The 15,500-nt window shown below is 57.7% G+C and overlaps 1 protein-coding gene across 7 annotated transcripts in view; it reads left to right on the top strand.

Annotated features, from left to right (window-relative positions):
• The window catches only part of TPCN2 (two pore segment channel 2), a 36,156-nt gene extending 21,063 nt beyond the window's left edge, over positions 1-15,093 (top strand). For 3 of the 7 annotated variants that reach the window (XM_077115433.1, XM_077115432.1, XM_077115434.1), the window contains 10 exons: positions 853-981; positions 1,759-1,808; positions 3,177-3,276; positions 7,036-7,107; positions 8,696-8,772; positions 9,284-9,365; positions 9,755-9,837; positions 10,294-10,375; positions 10,732-10,826; positions 11,493-15,093. In XM_077115433.1, the coding sequence (XP_076971548.1) occupies positions 853-981; positions 1,759-1,808; positions 3,177-3,276; positions 7,036-7,107; positions 8,696-8,772; positions 9,284-9,365; positions 9,755-9,837; positions 10,294-10,375; positions 10,732-10,826; positions 11,493-11,571 (849 nt within the window). In that variant the 3' untranslated portion in view covers positions 11,572-15,093. Of the gene's footprint in view, positions 1-852; positions 982-1,758; positions 1,809-2,071; positions 3,130-3,176; positions 3,277-7,035; positions 7,108-8,695; positions 8,773-9,255; positions 9,366-9,754; positions 9,838-10,293; positions 10,376-10,731; positions 10,827-11,492 lie in introns of those variants that run through there. The other 4 variants (XM_077115435.1, XR_013157486.1, XM_077115436.1 and 1 more) reach the window with 4 other exon arrangements.
• Positions 15,094-15,500: the final 407 nt, after the last annotated feature.

Here is a 15,500-nt window from a genome sequence, read left to right as displayed (position 1 = left end):
CCAGCCCCTCGCCCCTCCTGCCACACGCCTGTTGCCCGGGGGGCCTGCGGGGCTCCCTGCAAGTGAGGACCTAGTCAGAAATGATTTCCCTTACTGGCCTCAAAAAAGGCGTTGACCTGGATGTCCTGGCCAGCTTAGGTGCTCAGACCCCGAACCTGTACCGGCAGGAAGGCCACTCTCGCGTCACTGTGGGGATGGGACCGGAGGGACAGGGGGGCGGGAGGACCGGGAGGTGGTTGTCGGCTTTGACAGGGGAGAGCGAGCGGGGCTCGGGTGCTGGTAGTGGGACAGGAGCGGACTGCGCCATGTGAGAGCAGTGGGGGGTTGTGTGCAGGGTTCTGGGGGGAAGTGGGGGCGGCGATGCCAGGCTCCACTTGTTTCAGGGTTCGGTGGTGGATGCGTGGCCCGAGGGGGGTCAGGAGAAGAGCTTGGCCTAGGGTGTGCTGGGCCCACATGGGGAGGTCTGGGTTAGGGGTACAGGCTTGTGGGGATTGGCATCTGGGTGGTGGTCGAGGAGAAGAGGGTACAGAGGAGGGAGGGCAGGTGGGAACATCCTGTGTGCAGAGCGGGGGCTGAGAAGAGGCAGCAGGGAGGTAGGAGGAGGTGTGGGCAATGGGTCCGGGGTTGGGGGGCGCTGATGGCAGTGTCAGCTGGGGCTGGGGAGGGGCTGCAAGCAGGGCAGACCTGGCAGAAGAAGTACCGTGAGCCTCGGTCCCACATCTGCCTGCACGGCGATCTGGGACACCTTGCCAGAGGCGCCCGTTGGCCTGAGTGGGTGGCCACGTGGGCTCTGCTGCCGGGAGGCTGGCAGCACCAGCGCTCAGTGCTGCGACTTCCTTCTGCCCCTTTCAGGTTCTCAACTGCGTCTTCATCCTGTACTACGTGCTCGAGATTCCATTGAAGGTGTTTGCCCTGGGCTTTCAAGGGTACCTGTCCTACCCCAGCAACCTGTTCGATGGCTTCCTCACCTTAGTGCTCCTGGTAAAGCTGGGGTTGGGGGCTGGAGGGGCGGGCCTCTCCCAGGTGGGCCTGCTCAGCTCACATGCAGCCCGCCTCAAGTGAGAGGGGCTACTTTCCCCCACGTGCGAGCTGCTTGGCTAGGGATTGGTGGGTTAAGGGGTGCTGCGAGGGTGGGTGCTGGGGTTCCGCCACCATCTGAGCACAGTGTGGGGCAAGCTGCAGCCTGATGCTCTTGTTTCTCCCGAACCCCAGGGAGGTGTGGAAGGGCACCCCAGCCCTCCGGCGGAGCCAGCACCAAGCACAGCTTGAGTGCCTCGAAGGCACCTACTGTCCCCTTGACATGGGGGCGGGTGCAGGCCAGGGCAGGCTCAGGCCCGTGGGATGTCCTCAGGAAATGCTGGGCTCCGTGTTCTCCAGGGCTCTGGGGCGAGGGCTGTGTCTGGTGTGGATTTTCACCTGGGACTGGTTAGCCAGTTGGCCCCTCGGGACCTCAGCAAAGATGATTCTAGAAGGGCTGTCTGATTAAGTAGCTTCTCTGGCACCCAGCATTCTCTGGGCTTTTCCCTTGTCCCACCCTTCACATGTGCAGGTCCCCGCAGATTTGTGAGACCGGGGTGTCTCTAAGCTGAAGAAAGTCCCGACTTTTGGAACCAACCCTTGGGGCCGAGGAGTGAACTCTCATTTCTCCCCGAAACCCCTTGTGGGGAGAATACACTAGACACGAACTCTGTCGCTTGTTTAAGAGCGGCCCGGCTTAGCGCTGCTGTAGCGATGCCTTCTTCTCTTTTGTAATTAAAGGTTTTGGAGATCTCAACACTGGCTGTGTACCACTTCCCACACCCAGGCTGGTATGTGACCTGAGGAGAAAACTGAGGGAGGCTGCAGCAAACAGCACCCCATCTAGCACCCCCACCTGGGGAAGGGCTGCCCGGGGTCCCTGGGTCCACTTGCTCAGGCCTCTGATTCAGGGGCGGAGCGCGCACCAGTTTAGCAGGTGGGCTCACCTGGACATGCGCCGCAGAGACCCCCCCGAGCAGAGGGCTCGTCGTGTGGGAGCGGAGCCCCTCGTCGCTCCGGGGATTCTTAAGCATTTGTGTCTTTGGAATGATAGTGTTCTCCAAGACTGTGGCGGGGAAGCTGTCGTTTTGACCCCCAGGGAGCGCTCGCCCCCAGCCCATGCATTTGAAACGTGGCCCCTGGATGTCCTCTGAGCCGAAAGTGGGCCTGTTTTTGGCTAAGGTTGGAGATGATTTGTTATTCCAGGAATTGGGCTGACTCTGTTGGTTGTGGCAGAAAGCCACTTGGCTGTGGGCCATCCCCTCCTGCTCTGAGCTACCCTGCTGCCTGGTCCTGCAGGGGTTGCCTGGGCAGGAACTTCAGGGGTCATGTGGCCTGGCCTTGTGCTGGGGTCTGCGTCAGGATGGGAGACCTGCAAAGGCTGCTGAGCCCCCGGGGGCACAGTCCCAGACCCAGCGCCCGGGATGGGCCTGCTCTCTACCGGCATCACGCTCTGTGCCGTGTCCATCTCAGCTTGTGAGGCAGCTGGGAATTGCTCGAGGGGAATGTGGGCAGAAAGACTTGCTGTTTAGGGTCCCCTCCCTGGGAGCTCCTCTTGGATAGGGTCTGTGTCAGTAGGACACAGGGCTGGGAGCGGCCTGCCTGGGTGGGAGGCCCTTGTCGGCCATGCCTGGCATCCCCTGACCAGCCTGAGCAGCTGTGGGACCCACAGTGCTGTGCCCCTGGGCTGCAGAGCCAATGGTGTTCTTAATGAGCATTTAGGCTGCTCAGCGTCGCACTTCTGAGAAAGGGTTTAAAGTAGACATGAGATTGTGGGAAGGATATGCAGTAGGGGTTGGGTCAGGAGACAGGGGCAGAGGTGAGGTCAGGGCCTCTCCTAGTTTTGCTGGGGCCCAGTGGTGAGAGCTCAGGCAAGCCTCCGGCCCTGAATCCCAGGACTCTCCCTTGTAAAGTGGAGACTCAGAGGTGGATGTAAACTTCATGACTCCTTGGGGTGGGATGGGTGGAAGATGGTGGTACGTGTGGGCTCAGGGTCTGCCCTCTTGCCAGGTTGGAGTTTTCTGGTGGGTGTGAGCTGCAGGCTGAGTCTCTGTCGCCCCCACTTCTCTCCCGGCCTCTCTCTGTCACTCACTCGCACGCCTCCTTGTCTCCTCCCTGCAGGCCTGGGCCTCCTGACCCGTCTTTGTGTGTCTCTCCAGGAAGCCGGAGATGCTGGGCCTGCTGTCCCTGTGGGACATGGCGCGGCTAGTGAACATGTTCATTGTGTTTCGGTTTCTCCGCATTATCCTCAACATGAAGGTGCGTGGGTGAGAGACGCCCCGCGCCCCCTGCTTCTTCCTAGCGCGGCTCACCCGGGAGTGGGTGAGCCTGGGTGGGGAGGGACTGAGGGTGCTCCCCATCCTTGCCGTGGGCCCCTCTCCTGGCTGGGTGGAACTGGGCGGGTTGCAGGTGGGAGAGCTGAGTAGCCCTTGTGGGATGGGGAGAACAAGGGTCAGGGAGCAGTGCGAGTGCTGGGGGTAGCTTGGCAGGCGCGCGGGTGGTCTGCTGGTCCTTGGGGCCGCCCAGCACCCGGCAGGGGCGACAACTGGAGCCACCACACTTCCCAGTTCTGAGGTTTCCAGAAAGGCCTGCCTGGGCTCCTGATGGTTCCTAATGGCAGCCAAGGTGTGATTGGCCAGGTGCTCATTTCCAGGACCTGCAAACCTAGGTACAGGGCTCATGACCCTGGCCGAACCTCGATCTTTAATGTATCAGTGGGAGTAGCACCCACTGTGAACAGGAGGGGAGCCAGGAGAGGACTCTGGGTCCAGACTCAGCTTGGCATGGGGGTGCTCTGATCTCTTCACTGTTTTCCTAAGACTTTTTCAGGAGAAAGGAAACCTTTCCCCTGCCGAGTGTCTAGGTCCTTTCTAGCACACACCCAGCCTTCTCACCAGGCTCTGTGCCTTTCCCACCCACCGACCTCCCACCAACCTGGCCACATCTCCCGTCAGCAGGGGGCTGGGGAGGTCCTGGGGGAGAAGGCGAGCTGCTGCACAGGGGCCTGCATGCGCGCACACACACACACACACACACACACACACACTCATGTACATATTCATCCAGACACACATGCAGTGCTCACATGCAATTATAAACACAAAATCACATAACATTCATACATACGGATACATACGTAGACACATGTAACATACTTTTATACTGTAATTGTATGTGCACACATGTAATCACACACAAACCATGCCATTACAGTCACATGCAGATCTATACATAAACCACATGCAGGCATCCATAACCACGTGTGCACATGTCCACAATCACATATGCACACAACCACACACATGACTGCACACGCAGACCCATTCATGAACAAATTATGTACCAAGATAGAGATACATACACAGGCACACAACCATACACATACATGTCATATACACACACATAATCATACAGCACACACAGTCATCCACAAACATGCATGCACACAACTGCACACAGTTGTGCTGTTATGCATGCATGTGTATACAGAGATACATGCACACACACCCAGACGTGCTCCAGTATAATCCTGTACACACATCTCTACTTGTGCGATACACATAGTTTGTGTAGCCCTATGTGCATACACAATGTACACATATGTGTATAGATGTGTGTGTAATCATGTATACCTGCCTATCCACACACACGGACACACACCTGCACGTATAGTCACACACCTGCAGACACACACGAGTTTTCACCTGCTGGCGTTCAGTTTTACTATTTTATTCTCATTTATTGGGAGGCGTAAAATAGGCTTTTTTTTTTTTTAACTTTTTTCTTGTATAGTACAACATATATACAAAGCAAAGAAATAAGAATGTAATAGTGTTAAAAGCTCTTTTCCATACATAGTTACAGGACAGACCTCAGAGCTTGTCATGGGCTACCATACCATCCTCTCAGATTTTTCCTTCTAGCTGTTCCAGAATATAGGAGGCTAGAGGGCTTAAATATTTTTTTATCATCACAATCAACTTTTTTTGTGAAAAATAATATATACATTTATATATATTATATATAATTTATATATTATATGTATTTGTATATATTTGTATATATATTATATATATAATAATATATGCAATGTATATAAAAAATATATACAAAACTATAAATTTCAAAGCATAGCACCACAATTAGTTGTAGAACATTTCAGAGTTTGACATGGGTTACAATTCCACAATTCCACAATTTTAGGTTTTTACTTCTAGCTGCTCTCAAATACTGGAGACTAAAAGAGATATCAATTTGATGATTCAGCATCAGATTTATTTGTTAAATCCCATCTTCTCTGTATTACTCCGCCATCACCTTTGATCTTTCCATCCCTCTCTTTAGGGGTGTTTGGACTGTGGCCATTCTTAATTTCTCATATTGGAGGGGCTGTCACTAATATGGGGTAGGGGGATGGAACTATCTGATGTCCTGGAGAGGCTGGGCTAGGTTTCAGGACTTCTCTGGACCACGGACCCATCCGGAGGTTGTAGGTTTCTGGAAAGTTACACTAGTGCATGGAACCCTTGTGGAATCTTATAGATTGGACTAGGTGTTCTGTAGGATTGGCTGGAATGGTCCTGGTTGGGGTTTGACAGGTTATGATAGGTAGCAAGGTCTAACGTAAGCTTGAATAAGAGTGACCTCCAGGGTAGCTTCTCGACTGTATTTGGACTCTCTCTGCCACTGATACTTTATTGATCAATAGGCTGATTTTAAAGCCTCTTCCTGGGCTCAGGTTTGCACATAGGGTGAGGAACAGGAGGGGCAGGTCAGGGTGGCCTCAGGGTCCCTGGCTTGGTCTGAGGTGCCTGTGGTCAGGTTCACTTGCCAGGGGCCTGTCTACCCATCTCCAGGTTGGCATCTCTTTGAAGTCACCTAAACCAGCCTTTGAGGGTTGGGGGGCAGTGTGTGGTCTGAGGTCATGGGCACAGTGCTGCCCAAATGGAACTTGGAGTTCCACGCTGGGGCCCATATACTGGGTGGCGCATGTCAGTATGTGTGGGAGGGTTGGGGTGGGTGTGGGGCTGTGTATGCAGGTTTGTGTGGGCTGTGTGTGTAGGTGGGGCTGTGTCTGTAGGGAGTTGTGTCTGTAGGTGGGGTTGTATGCAGGTGAGGGGGTATGTATGCAGGTGGGGGTATGTATATCTGTGGGTGGGGGCGTGTATGCAGGTGGGTGTGTGTGTGAAGGGGGTTGTATGCAGATGGGGGTGTATATATGTGGGTGGGGCATATTTATGTGGGTGGGAGTGTATACACAGCTGTGGGGTTATATACAGGTGTGAGGTATATATGCAGGTGTGGGGTTATATACAGGTGTGGAGTTATACGCAGGTGTGGGGTGTGTATGCAGGTGGGGGTTATATGCAGGTGTGGGGTGTGTATGCAGGTGGGGGTTATATACATGTGTGGGGTGTGTATGCAGGTGGGGGTTATACGCAGGTGTGGAGTGTGTATGCAGGTGGGGTTATATACAGGTGTGGGGTGTGTATGCAGGTGAGGGTTATACGCAGGTGTGGGGTGTGTATACAGGTGTGGCGTGTGTATGCAGGTGGGGGTTATACGCAGGTGTGGGGTGTGTATGCAGGTGGGGGTTATATACAGGTGTGGGGTGTGTATGCAGGTGAGGGTTATACGCAGGTGTGGGGTGTGTATACAGGTGTGGCGTGTGTATGCAGGTGGGGGTTATACGCAGGTGTGAGGTATGTATGCAGGTGGGGGTTATATACAGGTGTGGGGTGTGTATACAGGTGGGGGTTATACGCAGGTGTGGGGTGTGTATGCAGGTGGGGGTTATACACAGGTGTGGGGTGTGTATGCAGGTGGGGGTTATACGCAGGTGTGGGGTATACAGGTGGGTGGTATGTGTGTGTATGTTGGTGTAGGGAATGGATGCAGTTGTGTATGGCTGATGGTAATTGACCAGCGTGCCGACCCTGTGTCCTCCTGCCTTTCCTGATGAGGGGTGTGGGCAGGGTTGGTGTTTGTAGTGTGACTGTGCTTCCTTCCCATCCTCAGCTGATGGCACTGGTGACTCGGACGCTCTTGGACCTGTTCAGAAACATGCAGGCCTTTGCCGGGATCCTGGTGGTGAGTGTCTTGCCCTGCCCTGGCCCATGGGCTGGCAGCTGCCAGTCGGGGGGAAGGCTTGAGTTGTTGAAGCGGGGGGTGGTTCGTGGGCTGGAGTTCTGTGGGTGCTACTGGGTTCAGAGCTTTCTAGAAAGGGTCCCAAGTCTGGGGCTGATGGAGAACAGCGCTTTCTACAGAAGGGGCACAGAACTTTCTACAAATGGTTCTGTGTCCGTGGGGGACTGATGGGTACAGAGGCAGCCTGGCTCACCACTTTCTAGAAAGGAGACCCCTGGTTTAAGGCAGCAGCAGGGTTTTCAGGCCCAGGAAGTATAGGGTTCACTGCCCAGGTGCCGGCAGCTTGCGGCCTGCTGGATGTCACTTTCCCTGGCCAGCCCCGTGGTGGCAGCGCGCGCCCTCACCCCACTGAGCTCTCCCTGCTCTCAGCCTCTGGGCCTCCTCTGGGGACATGCTTTCTGTCCCCTCCTGTCCTCTGGACTGTTTTTCCCAGCCCTCTTATCCTGTTCTCAGGGGAGCACAGGGACACATGGAACCTTACGGTTGATGCAGGGGGCAGGGGTGGAGGCGAACTGGGGAGGGGCCAGGAGCCTGTCCTCAGCCTCGGTCTCTGGGGCTCCTCGGCCCCTGTCCAGGCTCCTTCCCCAGGCCCCTTCCCCACCCAACCCTGTGCCCTCCTGGCCCACCTTCTGCTCCAGGCATGTTGGCAGCCAGAAGGGAAGTGCTTAGGACGGAGGCCCAGGCGGCCTTAGGGAGTGTTGGTTTGCTAACGCTGCTGGAGCACAATATACCCGAAATGGCCTGGCTTTTCTAAAGGGGATTTATGAAGTTACAAGTTTACAGTTCTGAGACCTGACAAGTGTCCAAACTAAGGCATCCAGAGAAAGATGCCTTGACTCTGAGGAGAGGCCAGTATCTGTCACATGGGAAGGCACGTGGCTGGCACCTGCTGGTGCTTGTTCCTGGTCCCATTGCTTCCAGCTTCCGATTCCAGTGGCTTTCTCTTCACGTGTCCCTGGGCCCTCAGCTACTTCTCCGGGGCTTAGCTTCACCTCTTAACTCATCCTTTCCCGGGGCCTGAGATGTCTTCTTTCCATTTTCTGGCTATTTCTGTGAGTCCTCACTTAGCATCTGGGCTGTTTCTGTCTTCATCTCCAAATGTCTGTGTTTGTGTCCATTCTTTTAACGACTCTGGTAAACTGAGACCCACTTTGAATGGGCAGGGCCACACCTCCGTGGAAATAATTTAATCAGAAGGCTGCGCCCACATTTGGGTGTGTCACATCTCCGTGGAAACAACCTAATGAAAATTCTCCATGGAAACCACCTTGAACAATGGGTCTGCCCATAAGATTGGGTTAGGACTGAAAGAACATGGGTTTTCTGGGGTCTGGAATAGTTCCAGACCAGCACACGGAGCTTGGGAGAAGCATACTTGCCTGAGCTCCGCTCTGACCTCAGGGCTGTGGGCAGGGCCAGGAGTGTCTGGACGAGGCATTGCCGGGGGTGGGGGTGGGGGCAGCCCGGGCTGAGAGCCCCCTGCAGAGGCCCGGCCCCCTGCAGGCTGGTGCTGAGCGCCCGCTGCCCCCAGGTGGTGTACTACATCTTTGCCATTGTGGGCATCAGCTTGTTTCGAGGAGTCGTCGTGCCTCCGTCTAAAAACAGCAGGTGAGGGGCGTCTGAGGCGGGGACCTCTGGGTCCAGCATGGAGGGCGTGTCTGGAGGGTATGGATAGCCGGGCGCCCCCTTCCGCCCCCATTCTCCTCCCACTTCCCCCCCAGTCCTTCCCCCTATCTTCGTGTCTCCCCTACATGCCTGTGCTGAGAGTGTTTCCCAGACTCTGCTGAGAGCAGCGCCCCCCTTTTCCCACCCTGCTTTCTGGACCTTTGGGCCCGATTGCACAGGCTGGCAGAAGGGGATACAAAATGGTGGTGCCAGCACCGAGACCGGCAGGTCCCCAGGTGGCTCCATGCTGGCCATTTCCCCGCCTGCCTAAGGGTCCCACAGCGTGTGCTTGCGGCTGGGCTCCTCGTGCTGGCCTCGCTTGACCCTGCTTCTCGGGGGGCCCGGAGCGGTCCCTCGCTGTGTGGTGGAGGCAGGGGTGGGGCTAGGGGTGCGGCTCACCCAGGCCCATGTCCCCGGCCCCCTCAGTGACCCGGGCTGCGTCGTGCTCTTCCAGCCTGGCTTTGCCCAACGGCTCTGCACCCTGTGGCTCCTTTGAGCAGCTCGAGTATTGGCCCAACAACTTCGATGACTTTGCTGTGAGTCGGGGCTCCCCAGCCCCCTCCCCTCCTCTCCCTTCCTCTCTTCCCCCTTCCCCACTTCTCCTGTCCCCTTCTGGACCCTCCCTTTGTCTGACCTTGCAGGCTGCCTTGACTATTCCCTCTGTGTGACCTTGCAGTTGTCCCCACCCTCCTCTCTGTGTGACCTTGCAGCTGCCCGACCCTCCTCTCTGTGTGACCTTGCAGCTGTCCCCACCCTCCTCTCTGTGTGATCTTGCAGCTGCCCGACCCTCCTCTCTGTGTGACCTTGCAGCTGCCCGACCCTCCTCTCGGTGTGACCTTGCCCCTGACCCTCCTCTCCGTGTGACCTTGCGCCTGACCCTCCTCTCAGTGTGACCTTTGACCCTCCTCTCTCTGTGACCCTGCAGGCTGCCCTGACCACTCTCTGGAACGTGATGGTGGTGAACAACTGGCAGGTGTTCCTGGACGCGTATCGGCGCTTCGCGGGCCCGTGAGTCATGCCCCCCAGGGCCATTCTGTGCCCCCATGCCGGAAGGTGGGGGGGGCTGCCCAGAGAGCAGCATCCTGCCCCCCCTTCACCCTCTCTCCTGGCACACGCCCTCTGTGCACCAGGGGTGACTCCACTGGCTGCCCTTGCACGTGGTGTACTCGACTGGGGCTTCTGGAGAATTCCCTGGCAGCAGAGCTACCACGGGGTGGGGGCGTGAATGGGACGGGTGCGCTGGAGGTGGAAGAGCCCACGCATGCCCTGGGACCAGTCCCAGCTTCACCTCCTGTGCCATGCTGCCTCGAATGCTTCTCACCCTCACTCTGGTCATCTGTGAAATGGGAATTACACTCTGTCGTGGAGTTACTGGGAAGCTGCCGGGAGAGCGGGCGACACAGGCAGCCCCTGGTGGTGCTGTGTGAGCGGACACTGTGCTCACAGTGGGCTTTGTCCCCGCAGGTGGTCCAAGCTCTACTTCGTCCTGTGGTGGCTGGTGTCATCTGTCATCTGGTTCAACCTGTTTCTGGCCCTGATTCTGGAGGTACCCAAGACCTCTTCCCATGGCTGTTCTCCGTGGTCCTCTCTCACTTGCTGGTGGGCCTGAGGCCGTGGAATCTGAGCTGGGTTGGACTCGGCCTTGAGTTCAGCTGCAGCCTTCCCATGGGATGTGCTGCTAGCCCTGGCTGCGGGGGCTGGGGCCCTGTGGGGACGCTCAGGCCCCCGCTCCTTGCTGGAGCTGGCCGTCGGGAGGGTGACTCGGGCATCTTGCTCTGGTGGGAGCCGTCGGCCTGGCTGCAGCGCGAGGCTCCTTGGCTCCCAGCACCCAGGGGCCGGGAGGGCCAGGTCCGGTCCTACGGGAAGCGCCCTCACCGCCCCTTCCGTCCTCGCGCTTGCCAGAACTTCATCCACAAGTGGGACCGCCGCGACCACCTGCAGGACCTCCCCGGGACCTTGGAGAGCCCCTACCAGATGACCGTGGAGCTCATGTTCAGGTGCCTGGGGCGGGGCAGCCGGCGCGGACAGCACCTTCGGCCCTCGTGTCCTGGCCCCGCGGGCTGCTGCCGAGCAGGCTGGGAAGTCAGAGCTGGGTGGGGAGGGGCTTCCTTCATTCCTGCCACCTGGAGTTAGGACTCCGTCCTGCACCAGCAATGGATGATATCAGAGGCTGCTTTGGGGAAATCTTTTTTAAAATCTTGGGTTGAGCATATCTAAGGAAACATTTGTTAGGTTCCATGTTGCCTCTGCATGACCCTGTTGGGGTGAGAGCCCAGTGGCTCAGCCAGGAGGGAAGCCTTGCTGCCCTCTCTTTCCTTGGTGCTCTTGAGAGTGCCCCTCCAGTGCAGGAAAGTCGTGGCCCCTGGACGGCCCGCTGTGGGTGGGCGGATCTGTTTCCTCTAGGGTCTGCTGTTCTTGGTATGGCCCCAGGCTGGCAGGAGGGTTCTCCCAGGGTGTGGTGGTCATGTCCACCAGGGTTGGCCTGAGCCCGCCATGCTCCCTCACCCTTGTCACATTCATTTGTATCTGTGCCTGATGATTTCTGGGGAGCCGCCTGTGTGCGCAGCACTGAGCAGTCTTTCTGAGAAGTTCTGTTCCCCCTTCGGAAGGCACCCACTCTCTTCTGAGGCTGCTGCTCAGACCTTCCCTCCCTGGTCCTGCAGGGATGTCCTGGAGGAGCCAGCCGAGGAAGAGCTGGTGGAGAAGTTGAGCCAACACCCACACCTGAAGCTGTGCAGGTGACGCTGAGGTGCGGCTTCCCGGCTGGGTGGCAGAATGGAGATGCTGGCCTCAGGAAAGGCCAGTCGTGGGAAGAGGCAGAGGGCCTGTGACCGAGAAGGAAAAGACCTCTCCCAGGGACACATCCTGCGGCTCTCCCTGGAGGCCAGGGGACAAAGAGCTGCGTCCCTCTTCTGCTGCTGGACAGAACCTCCACCACCAGCTCCTGGCTGCAGCATCTCTGGAATGGCTGCTGCTGCTCAGGGTAGCGTCCACGGCCGCACCACTCATTTTTATGCAAGCTGCTTCCGTAATACTGTAATTTTTTAAATTAGGAAAGTGGGTAACTCCACAAAAACGTTTGGACAGTCTGGAAAGCAAGAAGCTGTGGCTTTCCCCTCGGGCCTCGCAGATTCCCGCTGGTGCCTTTGCTGCGGGCGGCCGTCAGGGACGTGGCCCACCGGGGCCTGCACTGGTCACTCAGCAGGTTCCCAGGGCGTCATGCCTGCGACTCTGCTAGTTTTACAGGAAGAGAACCCTAACTGTATTTTGTTGTTTTATGGCTTGTGTGCGTGTGTTTGGGTGTTTCTGTACAAGAGAGAATGCCGTTGATCTCCGCCAGTAAGTCTTGCAAAGAAAGGCGTTGTTTTTGCTCCTACAGGACTCCAATCCTTTCCTGGAGCTGGGTCGCTGTGTCAGGGTGTTTAGGTTGTGTACTGGACGAGGGCTCCTGGCTGCAAGAGAATTGCCTGGCGTGGGGTTGCCTCCCAAGGGCAAGGGCGCGTTTTTCTGATTTGTGCAGACATGTGTAAGCCAGTAGTGGCCCTGCTTTGTGGGTCCTCAGGGCAGGTGGAGCAGGGGCTGGAGGTGGGAGGAGGTGAAAGTGGTGCAGCACGTGGCAGGCACCTGGCAACTTTGTCCTTGCCAGCCTGATTGCTTGGCTGCTGAGGTCTCTGCTGAAGACGGGCTCCTCATGGGAGAGGATGGAGCACGGCTAGTGCTGCCTGCTTTGGGGAAACCAGGCAGATGCTGCCTCTACCATGTGGCCTCCCCGTGGCCCCCAGCTTGGCTGTGAGATGGGGTGCGAGGATGGTGGCACTGCAATAAGTGACTTCTAAAATGTCACAAAACCCTGTGACTCGTGGCGAATGTGTTCTCTATCCATGCGCTAGAGTTGGAAACCCTGGGTATCCCCTGGTTTGGGGGCTTTGGAAGTTGTGATAACACTGCCACATGTCGTAGCCCCTGCTGCTGGCTGCCGTGGAAGCCCCCCCCCTTTTTTTTTTGCCTCGTGGGTAGTGGGCTAGAAGCCTTTCCTCAGGTGCTTCTCGGGCTGCTGGGGCAAAGGGCAAGGCTCCTCTGTCAGTGGCCCCTGGCCTCTCCACTCCTTCTAAGGTTCCAGCGCCATCTAGCGGTGGGATCGGGGGTCTGTGTACCTTCTTTTTAATGCACGCTGGACCCTGTAGCACCCAGAAATAACCTCGTCGTCTCTCACATCAGCTGAAGCTTCTTCCTCCTTCACGCTCATAACGAAACCCAGGAATGGAGGCTGGAGCCCAGCTCTGCCATCTGCACTGCAGCTGGGGTGGGTCTTGTGGCTCTTGGAAAGGGACCGCTTGCCCACTGTCATGCCATGTGCCATCTGAGCTCTAACTTGGGCCCTCCCAGCTCGGGTTTCACAGCTGTGTGCAGAGAGGGTTCCTCTGGTTTCACTGTTTGTGGCCGCTCATTCTTCACGGCTGACCATCAGACCCTGTGCTGGGCTCTGGGGATGGCTCTGCCCTTGGGAGGGGCAGCCAGGTGCTCTGACACTGCAGCTGCGCTGGAGAAAACCCACCTGAGAAGGAGTGTCGGCTCGTGTCTCATGCTCAGAGCTGGTGTGGTCTGCTGTGGTTTCTGGGTTGGTAGGGAAGGGGCACTGGTCCCACCTCCGTTTTCAGGCTGGCTCAGGCTGTGGCTGGGCAGAAAGTGGGGTTGAGGTGGGGAACTTGACCCTTCTGGATCCTGGAGTCCTCAGCACAGTGACAAAGCAGGAGGAAGACGGGCCAGTCTCATTTGGCACCAGCAGGGGTAGACGTGGTGGCAGGATCCCCCTCCTGGGTTGAGCAGGGCCCTAGCCTGGTGTGGCAGAGGGAGGGGTGGGCCTGTCCTGGGGGTGGGGGTTGTGGCGGCTCTACAGCCCGGGGCCTGCGGAGAGGGGAGAGGGCTGGCTGCTCACACACGTGGGGTTCCTCCCCAGTAAGGGACACTCATGTGCCTTAGGGCCCCACCCAGTGAGACGGCCAAGTGCAGGGGTTGGCCAGTGACCATAGGGCAGGAGGGGAAGGGGAAACACTTTGCTAAAGGTGAGGAGGGGTGAAGGCCTTTCTGGGCTGGGTGGGGGCAGCCAGGGATGGTCCTCGGGCCATCCAGGCCAGGCAGGCTGGTGAGGATGGGCACCACGGCAGTGGGTGGGGGTTGGGAGACCTAGCCCAGGCCCTCAGCCTGCACTGACCGGACCCAGCAGTGCCCTCTGGGGTCTCCCCTTTGCCACAGACATTCACGCTCTGCCAGAGGCGGGTTCCAGGATTTGGGGAGCTCATGAGCTGGGGGGGAGCCTGACCGACAAGTATGCAGGCTGTCAGAGGGCAGGGAAGCATGGGGCAAGGGCTTCCTCTAGAAAGGGGGTGAGAGAGAGTGGGGTGGGGTGAGAAGCTGCATCTGAATAGGGAGCTCAGGGAGGCTCCCGAGAAGCTGCCATTTGCGGGGAGGACCCTGTGCTCCTGGGCTCAGGCCCACCCTGCTCTGGTTTGGCTTCCTCTTTACTGGTGGCCTCAGAGACCCTGTTTCCAAGGGGTGGGTACAATTGAACCCGCAAGGGGGTGGGAAGCCAGAACAGGAGAGGGGCCACCGTGGGAAGGAGCTTCCAGGTGTGGGCAGGTTCTGGGGCTTCTCTGCCAGGTTACCGGGGCTCCCCGTGCTTCTGTTAGGAAACCTGGTAACGTCACTGTGGGGTGTGTCCTTTCCTCGATATGTGTGTCCGTGCCAAAATCTCTCCCAGGGAGAGAATGGGAGGGGAGGTTTGAAGACTAAGGATAGGGACAGCTCTGGAAGTTTTGTTGCAAAGGGAGTGGTGAAGCAGGGCACCGAGAGTTCTACTTTGTTTTTGATGTGACCAGCGATGGCTGTGGCACGAGGGAGGTGCGGCCAGGTGCAGGGCGCGGGAGGTGGGATACGGGTGCCAGGAGAGCTGGGTGGAGCCAGGGTGGTTCTGGCATCCCAGGTCCCGTAGGCCCAGCCTCGCTGGGGGTGGTGGTGGCAGTGGGGGTCCCGGCCCGCCCCCCCCCCCCGAACCCAGTGCCACCCCTGGCCAGGTCTGTCGCTGAGACCGCCTTGTGGAGCCCTAGGAAGCAAGGGTGGCCCTTTCATGTGGTTTCCGCACAGCAGGGAGGAATCTTCTCTTTCACCAAAACAGCCTGGATTTGGTTTCCTGCCTCTGAGATAATTGGTGGTTCTTATTAAGAGGTTAGAACAAGTCCTCGCTTAAAAAAGCGCAAGTGAAATGCGGGCGCGGGGCTCGGCCACGTCCTACATCAAAGTGGTCAGCGACGGCGGGGGCAGCCGCACGGGGGCCTTGTGTGCAGTGTCCCCTCCACTCCGCCCCCGCCCTCTGATCACATTTCCGAGGGGGGGGCAGGGAGCCCGGGCTGTTCTGCGCAGTAATCGGAGCGCCGTCAGTGGGCTGAGGGCGCACACCTGCGGGGGCCTGGGCGGGTGGCCTGCAGCGCTGGGTCCCACAGCAGCTGGCTAATCCACGTGCCCCAGGAACACCTGTCGCCAGGTGGACCAGCCCTGCCTTACCTGCCACCTCAGCCAGGTTGGTTTTTGCCTTTAATATGGGTTTTTATTTTTTTTAATTTTGTTGTGGTAACCTGGATATAAGATGTAATTTCCCATTACAACCATCTTTCCAA

This window comes from Tamandua tetradactyla, chromosome 9 (assembly GCF_023851605.1).
Source record: "Tamandua tetradactyla isolate mTamTet1 chromosome 9, mTamTet1.pri, whole genome shotgun sequence".
Taxonomy (NCBI): Eukaryota; Metazoa; Chordata; class Mammalia; order Pilosa; family Myrmecophagidae; genus Tamandua; species Tamandua tetradactyla.
This window is presented reverse-complemented; position numbering and strand designations above follow the sequence as displayed.